Raw genomic sequence first — 21103 nt, 5'->3', positions numbered from 1 at the left:
GCTCTCAGAGCATAGCTGTCTCCTGGTCGTTGTCATATTAGGAACAGTTACAGGTAGGAAACAAGGCTAGACTTGAGGGTGCTGCATGAGTCCAGGCGGTAAGGATAGTTTGGAACTCCCAAAAACCTCCAGAGCCTGAGATTATAACTTCCTGTCTTCTCTTTCCAAGAAAACTGGAGACCAAGTATATAGCATAGAGTCTCAGGGGTCACAAGTCCACTCATAAACCAGTCACTTGTTATGTTGGTTGTATAGCTTATTTATATATTTAGAAAATATCACCCTTGAGTAAGATTAATCAAATGAACATGTGAATGGATGTTAATATTAAGTGGCAATTGAGTTGGGCTGAATTTCTGTAATCTGCACCTAATAATCACACCTGGGCACCAAAGGATTAAGCATAACAGATATAGCCACATTAATTACTGTGTGAAAATTTCCCAATATACAGTTTTTAAGTGTGTAGAGTAATAACCACACTGAATTAGGTGATTTGCTTAGACATAAATGTGAAAGGAAAACACGCATGAGTAGTATGAACCACTTGGATAATTATAAACAATTGTGCAGTTCAAGAAAATTTCGTAAGCACATTTTTAATGACTGATTGGATCATAGGAAGTGGTTAATTAGCTAACATTTTCTTTTCCCACACCACCTCTCTCAAAATTATGGGATTAATAAAATCTGAATTTAAAGAAATGTCATCCTTTTCAAGAAAGATGCCTTGGTTTGTCCAGCCAGATTATGGGTTGTTGCCAGCTTCAAGAGGCTGCAATCTTTCAGAAAACCAAGCTCCTCTGCCTCTCATGCATTTAGAGCTGTGCTTCCCACACGGTGGCTTCCTGGTTGCCGGAAACAACACTGCAGCCAAGTCAGCTGGGTCAGACACAGCAGGTAGGCAGCAGGTTCCCCTCTGCTCTTTCCTTCACAGATGGATGTGATTTTCACCTATGTGTGGGGTTTTATCTCTTCCTTAAATCACTTTCTCAACCACAGCACTGATGTGTATTTATAAGGTTGCCATTTTTCCCTGATGTCAAAAGGTGTCTTGTCTTACCCATTCTGTTTCTTTCTTCCCCAAGCCTTATTTGTGTCTCCTTTTGTCCAGTTAAGATCAAACTTGTTTATTGCCTGGAGTGTCATTCTTTTTGTTCAAGGCTTCTGAAAGCTACACACAGCATCCACATCTCATGCACATGCAAGGAAAGGAATATAAAGGAATTCTTTATATATATTAATGTATATATCATATATAATTCTTTATATTTAGAATTGTTTATGTTTTATATAATATAAACACACATATATGTGTGTGTGTGTGTATATATATACACACACACACACATATATATATATACACATACATACATATATATAATTTGAGGTGGGGAGGCAGAGGGACAGGGAAAGAGAGAATCTTAAGCAGGTACCACACCCAGTGCAGAGCCTGACAAAGGGTATGATCTCACAAACCTGAGATCATGACTAGAGCCAAACTTGAGTCGGATGCCTAACCAACTGAGCCACCCAGGAGCCCCTATTTCTTTCATATATTAATGGGATTTTACAGCTGAAAAAGTTTGCTTAATTCAGCCCTGCCTTTCTGCTGGTGAAGAGGCGGAGATCTAACTATGAGAGGCCTTCCAGGACCCAGAGAAAATTGGTGGCAGGGGAAGGATGAAACTGTGTTCCATTAAACCATGTAGCAGAAAGATGTTCATTTGTTGCCTAAAATATAAACATCTTTGTGATAATGGCAGAAATAATTTCAACAGTAGACTCTGCTCCATTTTAGTGTAACTTTTTAATTAAAATTTCTTTCTGTTGCTATTGATTCAGAAAGTCTAGGTGCCCTAACTACATCATTTGATGGTTCTCATTACTGTTTTCTTAGTCTTCTGTTTCATCTCATTACACTTCAGAAGGAGCAACTTATTAAAGATTCTTCAGCTTGGCCTTCTTCAGGTCCTTTTTAAAATAGGTTTAAGACATAATTAACATATCATAAAATTCACTTTTTAAAGTATACAGTGTTTTTAGCATACTTCAGAGTTATGCAACCATCATTATCTAATTTTATCACATTTTCAATCACCCCCAAAAGAAATCTCATACCCTTTAGCAGTCACTCCCCATTCACAATAAAACTGTGTTCCACAGAAGCTGTACCATTTACATTCCCAACGGCAATACCTGAGGTTTCCAATCTCTCTGCCTCCTTGCTAACACTTGATATTATCTGCCTTTTTTGCTTATAGCCATTCTGGAGTGTGAAGTAGTATATCATTATGGTTTTGATTTGCATTTCCCTAATGACTAATTATGCTGAACATCTTTTCATGTGATTAGCCATGCTTACATCTTTAGAGACATGTCTATTCAAATCCTTTGCCTAGTTTTACAAATGGATTTTTGACAAGTTCCAAGAGTTGTTTATATGTTCTACATATCATTCCCTTATTAGATACATGATTTGCAAATAATTTCCCCCAGACTGTGTAGATTGCCTTTTCACTTTCTTGAGTATCCTTGGACACAGAAAAGTTTTTAACTTTGATGAAGTGTAATTTATCAGTCTTCTAATTTATCACCTCTGCTTTTAGTCTCTTATCTAAGAGGTCTTTGATAAACCCCATGTCATGAAAATTTGCTATGTTTCATTCTAAGAGTTTTGTAAGTTTTATTTCTTACATTTAGGTCCACGATCCACTTTAATTTTGTATGTGGTGTGAGGTCAGGGTCCAATTAATTCTATTGCATGTGGATATCCATTACCCCAGGACCATTTGTTGTTACTCCCTTGAATTACCTTGGTCCCCTTAAAAAAAAAAAAAAAATCTGTTGACCATAGATGTATAGATTTGCTTTTGCACTCTCACTTCTGCTCCATTTCTCTATATGTGTATCAGTTTACCAGGGCTGCCATAACAAAATACCATGGCTTAGGTGGCTTAAACAACAGAAAATTTATTTTCTAACAATCTGGAGGCTAGAAGTCCAAGATCAAACTGTTGGTAAGTGTGGTTTTCTCTTGAGCCTCTCTTCTTGACTTGCAGAAAGCTGCCTTTTCACTGTGTCCTTGCATGGCCTTCTCTGTGTGCACACATCCCTGGTGTTTCTTCTGGAGATGAAGGATGGTGTCCTTCTGAGGGCATCAGTGTTATTGGATTAGCAGCCCACTCTAATGGCCTCATTTTAACTTAATCCATTTAAAGACCTTACTTCCAAATTCAGTCACATTCTGAGGTACTAGTAATTGGGGCTTCAACTTATGGATTTGAGGAGGAGGAAAACACAATTTAGCTCATAACAATATGTCTATGCTTGTGCCAGTACCATACAGCTTTGATTACCATTGTGTTGTAAGTTTGGACATATTGTAGAAGTGTGAGTCCTCCAACTTTGTTCTTAAGTGTTTTGGCTTTTCTGGGTCCCTTGAATTTCCTGATGAATTTTAGGATCAGCCTTTCAATTTCTATAAAAAATGCAGCTGGGATTTTGTCAGGAATTGTCTTCAATCTGTTTTATATATTGTTAGATTTTGTCTGTTACTATTTTGATAAGGATTTCTGCATCTGTATTCAAAAGGAATGTTGGGGGAAAAAACAAAAGGAATGTTGGGTTTGTAGTTTCTTGTAATGCCATTGTCTGATTTGTATCAAGGTAATACTGGACTCTGAATGAGCTGGGAATTCGTTCTTCAGTTTTCTGGAAGAGTTTGTAAAGAGTTGGTCTTAATTCTTTTTAAAAGAATTTTGGTAGAATTCACCAATGAAACCACCAATTTTCTTTGTGGGAGGTTTTTAAACTACTAATTCAGTCTTCCTTTGTTGTAAGTTTATTTATAGTTCCTATTTCTTCTTGAAATCTGTGTCTTTCTAGGAACTCTTCCATTTCACCAGATTTATCTAATTTGTTGGTATACAGCTGTTTAGTGCTCACAGCATTCTAATTTTTTTCAAGATTGGTAGTAATATCCCCTCCATTCCAGATTTTATTAATCTGGGTGTTCTTTCTTGGTCAGTGTAGCTTTTTGTCAATCTTACTGCTTCTTTGAATTCTTGGATATCTAATGAGCTGTTTTATTTCACCTGTGCTAGGTTCTGTACTTCTTTCTTTCCTCTACAGATCATGCTGCTGGAGTTGCTGGTAAGTAGGCTGGCAAGTGGTGAGAGGCTCAGAAGTTTCTGGCACAGCAGATTTTGCTTCTATGAACCACCGTGAATAAAAGAACACACTGTTTATGGGTCTCCTGAGGTACTGTGAAGCAGCCTCTTGGAGTCCAGACTCAGAATGTTTGAAACTCCTCAAGGCCTCTCCCAGCCTCAAGGCCTGATAGCATTTTGACCTGTCTGTAAGGCTTCCTCTAAGGGCAATTAGTCAGCAGCCTGGGCAAGCACTTGGACTACTCTCAGAAAGACGGACTACTCTCAGAAAGATGGCAGCAGTAGGCTTTCTCAGAAGGGAGACATGGGTTTCTGCTAGTTGAATATCCAAAGTATCACAAGATCCTGAGTCTTCCCAGGCCTTGGGAGTGTGCAGGCCTTCTCCTTAGCAGGTACCTAAGCTCTCATTTGCAACTCAAGGAGGAAGAAGCCTTGTCCTCTCTCCTTTGCAGATGTTAGAGAACCCATGGCCTTTGTGTATTCTCCAGCCTTGAATGCATACCTGCTTTAGTTGTTGATTTAGTTCAAGGGGGGGAACAAGGAAAGAGAGGGGATCAGAGATGGTATCTGTGTCTACCCACCATCTCGCCAGGACTCCTACAGCCATCTCTAGAGTACCTCTGAGTATTATTTCTGGTTTTCTATTTATGACTGTTGTCTCCTTCAGGAGCACCAGTTATACATACATGTGAGATCTATCTTGTCTGCCCTCATATTTTCATATTTCTTTCTCATTCATCTTTTATTCTTAATCCATTTCAATTTGTTCAGTTTTCTCAAAACAACTTATCTGTCTTGCCTCTCTTGGGAGTATTAGCCTTGTCCATTCTCCTCTTTGGTACCCTTGCCATGTGAGTATACCTCTGTTCTAAAATGAAACCTAGAAGAATGAGGCTTCTGTCACCTTGAATGGTGTGGCCTGTGGGAAAATACTTTGTTACATATGGAGAAACAACTAGAGTAACAAATACTTTAAAATATGTTCTAGATTGTCTGAAACTTTTTTTCTGCAGAGGTAAATCACCAGATTAGCTCATATGTACATTCTTATATGGAAAAAGTCTTTCATGATTTCTACTTTGGCTTTATTGCCAGCAATTAAAATCATTAAGTGCATTCTTCAACCATAGAACGTGGCAAGAAACAATAAAAAATCAAATTATATTCAGAGTGCCTCTCATTACATTCAGCAACTTTATAGGTAATAACTTTGTCTAGCTCCATTCTCTTGAAACCAAGTCTCTTTCCTTATTACCTTCATTTCTCCTGCTTAATTGGGTTTGGAACTGTTTAGCCAGAATATTTCCAGTTTTAAGTGAGGAGAATCAACTGGAAGCAGATAAAGCAAAAGATCTGACTTGCTTCAGGAAATAGTTACCCAGGAGTCTGACCTTGAACTCAGGATCCAGGAATTCGGACGGTAGCATTAAGACTGTTTCTTCATCTCTTAGATCTCTGAGTTGGCTTCACCATGAAGCAGGCTACACCCAAGCAAAGGCAAAGGTGGCTAGGTTTACATTACCACTGAGCTTGTTAGCTTGGAGAAAAGAGAACTTATGTGAACCTTTGGAGGATGCCGACTGGACTGCTAAACCAGTCACTGTGTCTGGCCTGAATCACATGCACTCAGGTAGAGCCTTACCAAGGTCTCTTAGAGATGGGAAGAAGCAGTTTGTAAAGGGAAAAGATGCAGAACAAGAGGCAAAACCAAGCAAACAAGAAGAAACTTATTGGCCACTACTGAGACCTTATGTGTAATTTTATAACCTAATAGACCTTAATGGTTTTCTTAAGTAAAAAGTTAGCCTCGGTAACTGGAAGATTTGTATTTCTTGAAAAGAGAGTCTAAGGTATTTCTGGGCCAAATGGCTGCACTGCTTGAAAGGAGCTATCTCATCAAGCTATACCTCTTCACCCCCTTCTACCAGCCAAGGAAAGCTCTATTGCCACCTAAAGTATTCTTGCTTGAAGGACAAAGTGTTATCAAGTAGTCCTATTGTGTGATTTAACTTGTATGTATCTTTGTTACAAATGAGTGGACACAAGGGATTTTATTGCAACCATTAAAGTATACGGAATCCTTTTCCTATCTACTCACCACAACAGGATCTGCCTCCCCTGCTCCAACTCCTTCGCTCATATGCAGCACACTGTCCCACTTTCTTTCACTGGAAAAGGCAGTGAAGCTGCTCATATACTGTGGCTGCATCCTTTTATCATTGCTTTTCTACCCAGAAAGCCCTTACCTGCTTTTTGCACTAGGTTGCTGACAGAAAATGTAAAACCTTTCCCTGGTTTTGCAAAAAATACCAATGAATGAAGAGGAGAATCCAGTAGATAATCAAGATGATTAGAGCTTATTGGCAGTCATTTGCTACCAAGGAGATGAAATAAAGCAATTAATTACTCAGAGACATCTAAAGAGCAAGTGGTAACTGGGAAGCATTTTTGTTCAATACATTTGAAATCTTAGCTAGCTTAGTTTTTGCCTCAAGAATTTTTCTTTTTTTCCCTTTTCAGTCTAGTAATAAAAGTGTTTAGGTCATTAACATAAGCTGAAAAAAAATTTTTTTAAACTACCTGTCTTTGTTACTTCACTGGCTGAACAAAATCACAAATGTCATATTCAAGTCACACTAAATTTACTGAAAATTTGAATGTGTGTAACTGCTATGGCATGGTGTCAATGTGAAGTTAAAATCATTGAGAATATATTTCTCATTTATCTCTTAAGCAAGACAATCAACATTGAGTTTCATTTTTAAAAGAAAATAACTTTAATAGCACTTTGTTTCTTTCCAGACCTTTCTCTCATTTTTGTGTGTAGAAGTGTTGCACTGCAGTAAACATCTTTCTACATACAGCTTCGTAGAGTCCTGAGATATTTTCCTTAACATAAATCCTGTGGAAAGAAGCAAATTGTTATCAACTACCCTGTTCCAACCTTGTGCTAGGTACTTGGCAAACGTATCTCATTAGTTCCTTGATGCCTGGGCTATTATAGTAAGCCCCCCCCTTACCTGTGGTTTTGCTTTTCACTCTTTCAGTTACTCTTGATTAGCTGTGGTCTGCAAGCAGATGATACTCCTTCTAACATATTCTCAGAAGGTCAATAATAGCCTAATGGCTACATCAGTGTCTGTGTCATTCACCCCACTTCATCCCATCACATAGGCATTTCATCATCTCACATCATAGGAAGGGTGACATTTTGACACATATTTACATAACTTTAATTAGATATACTGTTATAATTGTGCTATTTTATTATTGGTTTTTTATTTTAATCCCTTACTGCGCCGATAAATTTTATCCTAAGTACATATGTATGCATAGTACATATAGGATTCATTGCTGTCTGCAGTTTTAAGCACGCACTGAGGGTCTTGGAAGGTATTCCCTCTGGATAAGGAGAGTACTATCTCATCTTGTTAATTTGGAAACAGAAAGGAACATCAGTAGCTCCCCCAAAGTCACACAGGTTTCTAATTGTAGGTCCATCTGACCTTTGCTTTCTCAAGGACCTCATATTATGTTGTCTGCTTCAACATATGGTTAAAAGCAGTGTCTGGAGGTACACTGTCTTATTTTTATTTATTCATGAGAGACACAGAGAGGCAGAAACATAGGCTGAGGGAGAAGCAGGCTCCCTGCAGGGCAGTCTGATTGGGGACCCAATCCCAGGACCCCAGGAGCATGACCTGAGCTGAAGGCAGACGCTCAACCACTGAGCCACCCAAGCATCCCTGGAGGCAGGCACAGTCTTAATTCAAAACCAGATCCACCACCAGATCCACCTATTCGCTATAAGACCCCAAAACAGTTAATATTTCCCTCTATGCCTCAGTTTCTTCCTTTGTGAGAAGAGAAACATAGTAAACACACAGGCCTCATAGGGCTGTTGTGGTAATTAAATGAAGTAATACATGTAGACCACTTAGAACAGAGTCTGACCTACAGTTACCTTTGTAATAATCATGAGCTGCTGTTTACATGTATTATTATTAGTGCTGATACTACCATCATCATAACAGTTTTTCCCTAAACATCCATGGCTTTCCATGTCAATCTGAAATGGAGGGTGGCTGGGTAACTTCTCCATGTGATGCTTAAACTTCATTCTAATACTATTAGATGTCTGTATTTTTTATCACCTGCATTCTTCTGGGCACAGTGTAGAGAGGTAGTTTTAACTGTTGTCTTTTCTGACCTATTTTGAGTATGACAATCTGCTGAGTAAAAATGCTGCTGAAGGATACTGCACATTTACGCTGAAAATGCAGCCTAATTGTTAACAATGGTTTTCATCTCATTTTCCATTTCTCTATTATCTGTTGATTTTTTTTTTTTTTTTTAACTCAGGGTACAAATGATCCTTTTGGAGAATTCTGCAGAATTCTTGATTGCAGGAGATTTAACAGAAGTCCATATTTGTAAGGAAAATGAAGATGAATTTTCTCATTGTATAAAAAAATGAATGCTTTGATATATTTGTTTTTCCTAGTAGGCTTCTGTCATTAAGATTGATGCTTGAGGATATATTGTTAGATCTTGTGTAGAACAGAAAGTTATTACTCATAGTTTGCCAGATTTGCATACTTGCATCACAACACAGAATATCATTTTACATTTAGATTCACAGTCCCACTGCCATTATCAGATTGCATTTTCATATTGAATTACAAACAAAAATTTTATGTTACTAACACTTAATGAAATTTTAATAAGGCTGTGTTTTGGTGCTATTATTCAAATAATGTGTTTTGAATTGCTTTCCTTTGAATATATTTGCATTAAAGAGGAACTCAATATGATTTGGTTCTTTGAAGTGTTCCCACTTTCTGGGCAGCTTTAAAAAGACAAAGTAGGAAATTGTTTCTTCTCTGCAAGTCTGTAAATAGAAAATGAACACATTTGCTAAGATCTGTAGAAGTGATGGCAGCAGGCTGCAGATGGTCTGAGTTAATGAAATGACTCCTGTTGGCTATTAGAGCTGCACAATTAAAAATATATAGACAAAGTGCAGACATCACAGATTATAAGGAATGATACCCCTGGGTTCTCCTTTCTTTCTCACGGAGCCTTCAGGCTAAGATATTAAAAATTAAGAAATTTAAGAGATTCACATTATTCCAGTTCTTGATCAGTGATGCCCCAAATTAAAATGGGAATCTCTTGAGACAGCACGTTTCTGTTTGTAGCATTCTTCTTGGCCGTTTCTGTGCAAATGGTGATCCTGGGCTCAAGGCAGTTTACAGGTGCAAGTGCTTTCCAAAAGACGTAAGCCAAGACTTCACTGGCACATGCTTTGTGTGGTTTTGTCCTGGTTGTCCCACAGGAGGCAGCTGAATGCACCGACCATAAATACTGAAAAAGGGACACCTGGGTGGCTCAGTGGTTGAGCATCTGCCTTCAGCTCAGGTCCCGCATCGGGCTCCGCGCACGGAGCCTGCTCCTCCCTCCTGCGTCTCTCACGAATAAATAAATAAAATCCTTAAAATAATAATAATAATACTGAAAGGGTGAAAACGTGCTTAGAAATCCTGCTTGCAAGGCAAGCCGGCTTTTACCAAACATTCGTGTTTCATAAACTCTTTTAAGGGCCGGACAGAAAGTAACTGGTGGTGAACGTTCTGGAGGTTCTGGACCGCAGCCGAGGGAAAGGCGTGGCCAGGGCGAGCCAAGTGAGCGGTCAGCTGGGTCTTTTATCCTTTCTGCGTAGTTTCGTGTGGAAGGAAATGCTTTTCCTTCACTTCCACGCTCTCCTCCTCCTCCCCTCGCCTTACTTTTCCCCCCACACTCAGACTTTTAAGTAAGCTCCCCCTAAAAATTTTTCAGATTTTCAGACTCTTCGTACTCACTTTCTGCAGTACTTGCCCGAGCCCGTGTGGTCCTGAGCTTGGCTGCGCACACTCGCCCACGAGCCTTGGTTCTTAGTCTCTATCTGCGGGGTCTGGTGAGGACGACCCCGGACACCAGGCCCACAGTCACCGCCGGGACGCCGCTGCCTTCCGCCAACGCGCCGGCCGCGCAGACGCCCCTGACGCAGCGCGCAGCCATCGTGACGCGGCACGCAGTCTCCTCTGACGCAAGCGCGGTCTCCGCGACGCCGCTCGCGCCGCTCTGGCCCCGCCCAAGGCCGCCGGGACGCGCTGCGCGCCAACCCACAATTCCCGCCGCGTTTGGCTTCCCGGCTTCCCCGCTGCCCCGCTGCCGCGGCTTGTGCTGCCCGTTACGGCTCCCGCCGCCGGGGACATGTTGCAGAAGCCGAGGAGCCGGGGCCGCCCTAGCTCCCAGGCGGACAGGGACAAGGACTGGGGCCGCGGCGCCGCCGAGGAGGCCCCGAGCACCTCCCGCGGGGCGGGCGGCTCCCAGGAGGCCCGGGGCGCGGCGTCGCAGAGCGCCCGCCGGGCCGAGGCCTCCCCCGAGGTGGGGCCCCGGTCCCAGCAGCAGCTGGAGCTGAAGGTGGCCGAGCTGGTGCAGTTCTTGCTGATTAAGGACCAGAAGAAGATCCCGATCAAGCGCACCGACATTCTGAAGCACGTCATTGGGGACTACAAGGACATCTTCCCCGACCTGCTGAGACTGGCTGCCGAGCGCCTCGAGTACGTCTTCGGGTACAAGCTGGTGGAGCTGGAACCCAAGAGCAATACTTACATCCTCATCAACACCCTGGAGCCGGTGGAGGAGGATGCCGAGGTGAGAGGCGACCAGGGCACGCCCACCACCGGCCTCCTCATGATTGTTTTGGGTCTCATCTTTATGAAGGGCAACACCATCAAGGAAACGGAGGTCTGGGACTTCCTGCGTCGCCTAGGGGTGTACCCCACAAAGAAGCACTTGGTTTTCGGGGACCCAAAGAAACTTATTACGGAAGAGTTTGTGCGGCAGCGTTACCTGGAGTACCGGCGGATACCCCACACCGATCCTGTAGACTATGAGTTCCAGTGGGGGCCCCGAACCAACCTGGAAACCAGCAAGATGAAAGTCCTTAAGTTTGTGGCCAAAGTCCATAATCAGGACCCCAAGGACTGGCCAGCACAGTACTGTGAGGCTTTGGCAGATGAGGAGGCCAGAGCCAGACCTGAGACAGGTGGCCCAGCCCCCTCCTCTTGAAGTTCCAGGCTTTCAGAGGGACCCCTGGAGAAGGTCCAAGGCTCTGGGCGAAGGGATAGGGGGTGGGAGGGAGCCTGTTTCTGTAACGCTTAAATGTGTGTGGCTTTAGGACGTGTTTGCAAAACTTCTGTTCTCTTTTAATATTGTAAGTTATTTGGACCCACTTTTAAGAACAATCAGGAGAGGATTTTTGTTTTGATTTGTTTGACCTGTATGTTTTGGCATAAAGATTTTGCTAGCTTTATGCAACTGATTGGAAGATTTTGTCCTATGATCTGGGACAGGTATTTAAAAAAAGGAACACATCAGTAAATTGCTTTGGCGCCAAGAAAATAAAAGCGAGGTGGCTATTATTTGGTCTCCTAACTAACCCAGTTTGTAAGTTAAAATAAAAGTCTGTATAAATTAAAATAGAAATGTAATTGTCTACATCCTTTTTCACCTGAAGAAATATTTATATATTTCCCGTATATAAGTATTATGCATGATGTAAGCAAATGTACATATTGTATTTTCTCTGAATAGCACTTTTTTGGTACTCGTAATTATCACTCAGTTCTGTGGCTGACCATTTAGTTCTATTTAGTTTTTTGTCCCTTCCCCTTTTTTGCTGCTATAATTGTAATAAATGCTGTATATCTCTGAAGCAGTTAAATATTGTGCGTTTTTCCGTCATGGTTCATGAGATATTAATTTCGTGACTCAGAACTAACATCTTAAAAATTTTTTTCCTTGCTACGTATTATTAAGCCAAATAGTGTTTTGTAGAGATTGGTCCTTTATATGTGTGTGCATATTGGATAACGATGTAAAATAGAAAATACATTTCTCACTGGGTTCAAAAAAGTTGACAGAACTGTTTGTGATTAACATTGCCTAATTGGGAATCAGACTACCTGGGTTCAGCTCCTGGCTTCACATAACTAGCTATATGACTTTTAGGCAGGTTACTTTACTTGTATACAGATGTTTCCTCACCTGTAAAATATGTTGATGATGCTCATGCTATGTGTGATAATGTAGTAATTAGATATTGGAAGTATATGTAAAGTTCTTGGTGCAGTGCCTGGTGTGGACGAACTTTAGTTGTTAATTTGTTCCTTAATTTTTTAAATTTGTTTTTTAATCTTGGTCTGGAGCAGTTAAATGTGTTTTTTCCAGGTTTTCTCATTATCTTCTAAGTCACGGAGTAGGAGTTACTAGTTCAAAATTATGTCAGTATTCTAGCCTATTGTGTGGTGCCATGGAAAAACATAACTCATGGTATATAGTCAGTATAGCCCACATAAAGTAGAGCCGGACAGCGAGACATAAGATCTCCCCTGGGCTTGAGAGCTAACTATAGTGAAAGGGTGTGGGTTTTGAGGTTGTCTGACAAGTGGGATTTGAATTAGGGCTCATGCTATGTCAGCATGGTGATTTGGGGTAGATTTTAAATTCTCTCTGTCTCAATTTATCTGTAAAATGGAAAAAACAGTAGCTATATCATAGTTTGTTACATGGATTAAAGGAGTCCAAAGGAAAGAGCTCCTAGTTTCTTCCCATTGGTTTCCTTCGATAGCCTCTGGCAAAATGCTGTTTATATTCAGGGACTCAACAAATAATTATTCAGCAGGTAAATAAGTGTAATTGTTTGCGAAAGTTCTACAAATTAACCCTCAAATGAGCTTGAAATAAATACTTTAGCTTAAAAAAAATTGGATTTGATAAACCCTGGACTAAATGCCAACTAGAAGAGTCTATGGTGCAGTGGAATGGAAGAATGTGATAGATTAGTGAGTTTTATTTCATTCTGTTGAAATGGAATTTGCATTTATTTCATCAATGGAATGTAATTGGTCCTTGAAGGTATTTCTTCTTGGCTTAAATTTTATTTCATTGTATAAATTACTTCGTCATTGAGCATCCTGCTTACTGGTCCCTTACCTCACAGACTGTTTTTCCTTCTGGAGTGTTTTAACACTGGTATCTTCATCTGTATGGTGAAAACTATCATTACTCAGAACCCACTATCAGTTATGTCTGAGGCACATCTCTTCTCTCATGCTTTTCCATAGAGATGTTAATAACTTACCTATAATGAATTACCATTTTGTTTCAGATTTTATTCTTTATTTTTTTTTTAATTTTTATTTATTTCTTTTAAGCAATCTCTACACCCAACTTGGGCCAGCACTCACCATGCTGAGATCAAGAGTCACATGTTCCTCCTACCGAGCCAGCCAGGCGCCCTCGGATTTTAAAATGTAAAACATTACAGGCCAGATGAAGCCCTTAAGTCTTTTTACCCTTCTCAGAGGTGTTAAAGTTTGTGGATGTCATTCCATTGTTGGGTTTAACACTTTTACTATATATATAGGTGAACAATGTATAGTAGTATTTTGTGAGCTTTTATGTTATGACTTCTATAGGGGGCATTATACTGTACTGTTTTGCAACTTGCTCTTTTAACTCCCCTTGTTTTTCACATTTACCCACAAAGATCTGATGTATTCATTGTAGTTGTTCTTTACTGTAGAAAAAAGTAACAGTTTATCCGTTTCCTGATGATTGGAGAGGTTCTTTCCAGTTTTTAGCTATTTGCCCACAGTGTATAGTGCTTCCTTAAACACATGCTTGAGTTTCTCTAGCCAGAAATAACTAAGAGCAATCCAGGGGCCTGCCAAATTGCTCTTGAGCTTGTATTAAGTTACAATCCGCCAACATTTTAGAGTTCCTTTTTACTGACCGACCCTCTCACCCCTTATGAAACTTCGGTTCTTCCAAATCACCACACTTCTACTGTGGGTATGCAGTGATAATTTATTGTAATATTAACTTGCTTGTCTTGTTTACTAATGTCGTTAAGTATTTTTTCTTTTCTTCTGTTGTGTGGGGGGTTTTTTTTGGCCTTATTTTGTGTTCTGCTTTTTCTATTTTTTATTTGTAAGATTTCCTTATATGTTCTGCATATTAATCCATTATCTATTATATCTAGTGCAAATAGCTTGTCACATTTCACTATTCGTGTTTTTTTTTTTTTTGGTCCTACAGATGATTTAATTTTAATGTGTCAAAATCATTGCTGTTTTATTTTTAAAGGCTATGTTTTTTGTGTAGTGCTTTTAAAAAATCTCCATAATCCTAGTAAGTGTTAAAAATTTTGACTTTCACATTTAATGCTTTTAATCTATTTTTGTATATGATATGAGGTATGGGTGTAATTTTCATGTTTGTCCTATATGGATTGCTTAGCACCAACTTTTCATAGTTTATCCATACTGATTTATAATATGTTCTCTAATATATCCAATATTAATAAATTTTGGCTAGGAATAAACTGATTTATTTGCTATCCCTTTGCCAATATCATGCTATTATAATTCTATAGCATCATAATGTAAGGGTTTTTTCTCTTTTCCAATTCTTATACCTTTTATTTTAGTCTTGTCTTTTTTGCATTGGCTGGAACTGCAATACATTACTGAAAAGAAGTAGGATTTTTTTTTTTTTTAAAGTAGGATTTTATTCTCAGTGAATGGATGATTTTAAGCAGGGGAATTTTCTAATCAGATTTTTTTTTTAAATCTTCATTTATTTATGATAGTCACATACAGAGAGAGAGAGAGAGAGAGGCAGAGACATAGGCAGAGGGAGAAGCAGGCTCCATACACCGGGAGCCTGACGTGGGATTCGATCCCGGGTCTCCAGGATCGCGCCCTGGGCCAAAGGCAGGCGCTAAACCGCTGCGCCACCCAGGGATCCCAAGAAGTAGGATTTTTAAAAAACTTTTTAAAGGTTTATTTATTCATAAACATAGGGAGGAAGAAACATAAGCAGAGGGAGAAGTAGGCTCCCCATAGGGAGCCCGATGCAGGACTCTATCCAAGGACCCGGGATCACACCCTGAGCTGAAGGCTGACACTCAACCACTGAGCCACCCAGGTGTCCCATAAAATGAAATGGTAACAGGTTTCAAGGATGTTCCTGATTCCTTGTTCCTGATTTTTAAAGAGAATCATTTTTAAAGTTCTGCACCAACTATGTTTGCTTTTAGTTTTTTTCCCCATAAATATGTTTACTTGTATTTTTAAATTTCCCCCATTCCTAGCTTGCTTAGTAGTATTGACAAATTATGAATAGCTTTTTAAATTTGTATCCTGCTCTTTATTAATCTAATGTGATTCAATTTTTATTTTTACTCTGTAAGTTCAGTATGCTTTTTGGTATAGTTTAGGGTAGTAACACTGATAGGTTTTTCTGATATATATTTTTTTTAATTTTTTATTTATTTATGATAGTCACAGAGAGAGAGAGAGAGGCAGAGACACAGGCAGAGGGAGAAGCAGGCTCCATGCACCGGGAGCCCGACGTGGGACTCGATCCCGGGTCTCCAGGATCGCGCCCTGGGCCAAAGGCAGGCGCCAAACCGCTGCGCCACCCAGGGATCCCGGTTTTTCTGATATCTAACAATCCTGGGACAAATTCTTGTGAATGATACATTTTAAAACAATTTTTTTTATTTGCTAAAAATTTATAAATTTTATGTCTTTAGTCATAAGGGGAATTAGCCTATAATTTTCCTATATTGTGGGGATCCCTGGGTGGCTCAGCGGTTTGGCACCTGCCTTTGGCCCAGGATGCGATCCTGGAGTCCCGGGATCGAGTCCCACGTCGGGCTCCCGGCATGGAGCCTGCTTCTCCCTCCTCCTGTGTCCCTGCCTCTCTCTCTCTCTCTCTATGTCTGTCATAAATAAATAAATAAATAAATAAATAAATAAATCTTAAAAAAAAATTTTTTTCCTATATTGCATTGCATTACTGGCTTTGAGATTGCACTTATTTATTTTATTTTCTTATTTATTTTTTATTTAATACCTAAAAAAGTTGTAAGGAATTACAGTGCAAGGAATTTTATCCCTCCAAGCTATTTGAGTGCATTAGTTTTTTTTTTTTTTGAGTGCATTAGTTATGATGTTTCTTTAGTCTCCTTCAATCTGCAAACAGTTCCTTAGTCCTTGATTTTTATAACCTTGATGCCTGAGGACTGCAGGTGTTATTTTGTAGAACCTCTGCAGTTGGGGTTTGTCTGCTATTTCATGATCAGATTCAAGTTACGCATCTCTATCAGGAAGTGATGCTTCTTTTTGGATCCTATCAGTGGCACAAGATTTCAATTTCTCCTGTTATTGAGAATTTGTAAATATTTTGCACCAAATTTTTAATTTATTCATTGTCTGTTTTTATCTCTGTAGACTGATGGGTTATAAACTTTTATTTTGATACTCAAATCATCTCTAATTTGGCCAGTGGAAACCTTTTAAAGCTGACTTGTATGTCTTCAGCATGCCCCCGTTGTGAGCACTTCCTTACTTTTTGGATCTATTATCTACTGAAAATTCTGAGATTATATTGATAACGTCATTTCCATTCTAATACCAGTGTTCTTCTGGTTTTCCCCCCTCTCTCTATTTGTACCTATCTTCTCTCCGATAATGAGTAACTCATCCCATTATCCTTATACTGTGTATTTGATTAATCCCCCTATATGTAACCAGTCTCCTGTTGTGACTGCCCCACCCTCCCACCTGGGGAGCCCTTTACTCCCTAGTGCCGAGCTGACATCCCACAGGAGCTGCCCTCTTGGGCTTACACCCACCTCAGTGCTTGGGCTCCAGCTCCTTCCTGGGCTCCTTGCCTTTCATTCCCCTCCCACGTGTATCTTGCTCTGTTCTACTTCATGGCTTTAGCACTGAATTGCCCAGGAAATAGAAAACATTGTTCCATTCTCATAAATGGTTGGGCTGCTTTTCTTTTGCCATATTAGAGAAGGATTGCATGTTTTTGAAGGTTTTGAAGAAACCCATCTGTAAGAGGCTCTAGGCCTGGAGTTTTTGGTAGGTAGATTTTGAACTACTGATTTTATTTCATTAATGGGATGTTCAGGTTTTCTCTTCAAATTACTTTTTGTCACTTTATTTTCTAGAAAATGTTTTCATCTATTTTCTGATATATTAACAAAGTTTTCTTAGTATTTTCCTTTGATTTAAAAATAGTTCTTTAGCATCTTCATTTATATTCGCTTTTGCAGTCTCAACATTATTTTTGCTTTCACTCTTTTTTTTTGGTTATACTCCAAGCGCCAGTTTTGGCCAGGAGTTTTGGTTATTCAGGGCTCCTTGAGATTTCATGCAAACTCTAGTGTTTTAAATATAATACGAATTCTTGGTTTATATCAGCATATAGCTTTACTTTGAGCATGTAAATAAAACCTTGTCATCCTATTGCATAACTGTATAGAGAATTGTCACTGTTGGAAAGATCCTATTATGAGTACATGATGAGAAAAATAGGATTTTTCATTATTTCCTTCCCGTTTATTTAACAGAACAAGTACTAAGTTGGCCATTTCAGAGCTCTGTTGTAGTTAGCCCAGCCTTGGGATACTCCAGAGTTTCTGAGTATCAAATCCTGTTCTCTGGTTATAAATTGTCTAGCCCTAAGGGCAGATGAGGGAATACAGTGAGCTTCCATACACATTTGTAAATCTGTTTTTATTTGTTTTGTTTTATATGGGAAGAAGAGATTTGAGAAGGTTTAAATGTTAGGCCATATGAAGAAAGAACATACAAGCCATATAGAATTAGTGTAATGACAGCTTGAAGACTGCAAAACATGCTGATTTCTAAAGATGAACTGGAAGGTAAACTTAAAGGAAAGAGCTGACCTTTTATGATAACAGAGCAACACAATCACTGTGTTTACTGGTGAGTCTTTTCATGGTAGTTAATCTCATTTTGTACCTTTTGTGAGCTTTCCTTTTTTTCTCACTGGGAAATAGCAGGCCTACACAAGTACCCTCTAAAACTTAAAAGTGCCTTTTCCTTATTTGGCAATTTAGATTTTCATTTTAGGCACTTTTTTTTAAGGTTTTATTTATTTATTCATGAGAGACACAGAGTGAGAGGCAGAGACATAGGCAGAGGGAGAAGCAGGCTCCCAGGAGGGAGCCTGATGCGGGGACTCAAGGGGACTCAATCCCAGGACCCTGGGATCATGCCCTGAGCCGGAGGCAGATGCTCAACCCCTGAGCCTACCTAGGTGCCCCTAAGCACTTTTTTTTTTTTTTTAAGGAAAGAATGAGTCATTGTTTCTTGCCCTTATATGAGAGATATTATAGTTAAATGTCATCAGTTGTGTTTTGGCATTTGTGAAGGCAGCAAACATGGATTCGGAGAATCCAATTCCTATGAGAAATTACTGAGTTTATGACAACTCAAGCCATCATTTGTTGGATTTTTTTCCCCTTGTGTTGCCCTGCATTTACATCTAGCCCATTGTATGCTCAGACCCCTTTTCCTATCTCATTTACTAATATCCCAGTGTATTTTGTTTCAAAAGATATGTTTTAAAGGACTAATTAGCTTTTATGGTTTAAAATTTTTTTCATTGTTAGACTAATAATCTGCCTAAATATTTAGATCCATGGTTAATAACTTAATTTTTTTTTTGTCTTGGTCTCAGATGTTCAAAATAGTTTTTCCCTATTCTACGGCCAAAAAGTTAATGGACTCCAAATGGAATTTATTCTGCTACAGATTATCAGTAGCTCTGTAGTTACCAAAATGTGTGTTCACTGCTTGCTTGGGATTGAACAGAAAGTTTTGAAAATCTAAGTAGAAGAGTTTACTATGGACTAAAACCATATCTTGATGTCCATGTCCACAAATTAATTTGGTTTTGTAGTAACACTTGAAATTGAGTCTAGGAGAGCCATTGCAGCAGTACTGATCTCTGACGATGTAAAGACAAAGGACCTTTCCCAGGTCAAAGTCATTCCCTAAAATATACCAGACTGTGGGCAGTCAGATTAGAGTCTGGGTGATTTTATTGGACCTTGACCAGAGAGGGGAGTCTGCATCTATCTCTTTTGGCATCCACACCACTTTTTACAGCATCTGGCTCCTGATAGAGGCTCAAAATATGCTGAAGGAGTTAATGAATGGTCCATTAATCCCTTTTTGCATAGTCATATAAGAGCTGACATTTAGTCATCTTGCCCTCTGCTTGGCATATATGCAATAAGTGTTTGATGAACTGTCAAGCTGATCTTCAGTGACATTGTTTCCTCCCTGCCTTGCTTCTTGCAGATACTCATTTCCATTTTGATCATTGTGCAGCTGCTGCCTATGGATTTCTCCCTATAACCTTGTATTCATTCAGTAAACATTTCTCAACACCTGCTGTGAACTAGTTGCTGAGAATGCAGCAGTGGGCAAGATACACATTATCTCTGCTTCTATAGTAGAGAATCCAGCCTCATCTACAGGGGTCGATGAAGGCTTCTCAGAAGAGGTCAATATCAGATGATGGCTTAGAGAAGAGTAAGAATCAGGCAAAGCAGCATGCAGTTTTGGGAAAAGAAAATAACGTGAACAGAAACTTGAAGATTTTCAGGAATTAAGAGATACTATGGCTAGATGGTAGAGGGTGTGGCAGGAAAAGCTGGGGACAGGCTGAGGAAATAGGAAAAGGCCAGGTCAGCCATTTACAAGGTTTATTGGGTCTTGGAAATCCAAGCCAAGGAGTTTTATTAAGGCAGAGAGATACTACTGAAGGATTTTGAGCACAGGAGTGACATTCATTCATTCATTCACTCATTCAACAAATATAGATCAAATGCTTGGCTATGGTCTTGAGGTCATCAGTGAATAAAACAGAGGACTCTACTCTTGATAATCCATTCATATTTTAATAAGATAATTCTGGTTCCAGAGTCCAGGGATTCAAGACCAGAGGCAAGAAGAACAAAGAAAAGCCACCATGGAGAAGATGATGATCATTGAAATTATAGCACCACTAGAGATGGCAAGATTTCTTATGTAGGACTTGCTGATTTATTGGGTGCAGTCAGAATAAGGAAGGATGAGTGAAAGACATCTCACACCTATAATGTGGGAAATTAAGGAGACTGGTGATGCTGATAGTTGGGCAACATTTCAGGAGGATTTTCCTGATTTTGATTTTCTGTGCTAAGTGATTATGAGGAAGCTCTGGGATATCCAGGTGGAAATGTTGAGCAGACAGTTGTTCATATAATGGTAGGATAGGGATGGGAGAAAGACAAAAATAAGAGTCATCAACATAAATGGAGCCATACTTCATGTTCTTAGATTGGATAACACAGAGGGAATTTACAGTATAAGAGCAGTATATGGATGTTGTGGTTATTAGGGATGTTCACAAATCATCCAGTTCTTTCTTTTCAGAGCATATGGTAGGACTGTACTTCCCCATCCTTTGGATGTAGAGCGTGGTCATGTGGCTTCTTTGGCCAATGAAATGTGAACAGCTATTGCATGTGACATCTCCAGGCAGGAACTTTAAGTTCCATGGCTGAAATGATTGTAGGAGCATTGCTAAAGTAAAGCCTTCACTGGCTTGAGTGCCTAAGTGAACCTGGGGCAAAAACCACTTGACCTGTTTTGCTATATAACAAAAATTAAAAAGTACACTTCCATTGTGTTAGGCCACTGAGATTTTAGAGTTATTTTTAACCTATCCTATCCTGATTGGTCCAGAAATTGATCCAGAAATCTTACCCTGATTCAGAGGAGGTTGGAAAGATGACCATACATGTTGTATAATGGAATCTCTTTGGTGAAAGCGACTTTTGTGATAACTTGAAGAAGCAGATTATACACCTAATGAACCTGTAATTCTAAAGTTAGAAAACAGCAGTAGTAGCATGAATGTTGGTGCCTGTGGCTGCATCTAGCAAAATTTTTAGGAAAGAGACGAAATTGGAAGACACTTGGCTGGTATATGTTCAGGGA

General features: G+C 39.5%; 2 protein-coding genes and 1 long non-coding RNA gene across 10 annotated transcripts in view; 2 read left to right on the top strand and 1 right to left on the bottom strand.

The window, feature by feature from the left end:
* Positions 1–21103, top strand: part of ENTREP2 (endosomal transmembrane epsin interactor 2) — a 443586-nt gene that overhangs the window by 289937 nt on the left and 132546 nt on the right. The window contains exon 1 of one of the 8 annotated variants that reach the window (XM_072737079.1): positions 17848–18034. The exons of the other annotated variants lie outside the window; for them this stretch is intronic. The gene's annotated coding sequence lies outside the window, so the exon portion shown is untranslated. Of the gene's footprint in view, positions 1–17847; positions 18035–21103 lie in introns of those variants that run through there. 8 annotated transcript variants of the gene reach the window in all.
* LOC140595458 (uncharacterized) lies at positions 6926–10170 on the bottom strand. The gene is made up of 2 exons (XR_011997073.1): positions 10034–10170; positions 6926–7074 (listed from the first exon to the last, which is right to left on the bottom strand). It is a non-coding gene; the product is annotated as an uncharacterized lncRNA (long non-coding RNA).
* On the top strand, positions 10285–11934 carry NSMCE3 (NSE3 homolog, SMC5-SMC6 complex component). Its single transcript, XM_026001986.2, has one exon. The coding sequence runs from the start codon at positions 10428–10430 to the stop codon at positions 11286–11288; it is 861 nt and encodes a 286-aa protein (XP_025857771.1). The 5' UTR covers positions 10285–10427; the 3' UTR covers positions 11289–11934.

This window comes from Vulpes vulpes, chromosome 14, assembly GCF_048418805.1.
Source record: "Vulpes vulpes isolate BD-2025 chromosome 14, VulVul3, whole genome shotgun sequence".
Classification (NCBI taxonomy): Eukaryota; Metazoa; Chordata; class Mammalia; order Carnivora; family Canidae; genus Vulpes; species Vulpes vulpes.
Note: the sequence above shows the minus strand (reverse complement) of the source record. Positions and strands in the feature narration are given on the sequence as shown.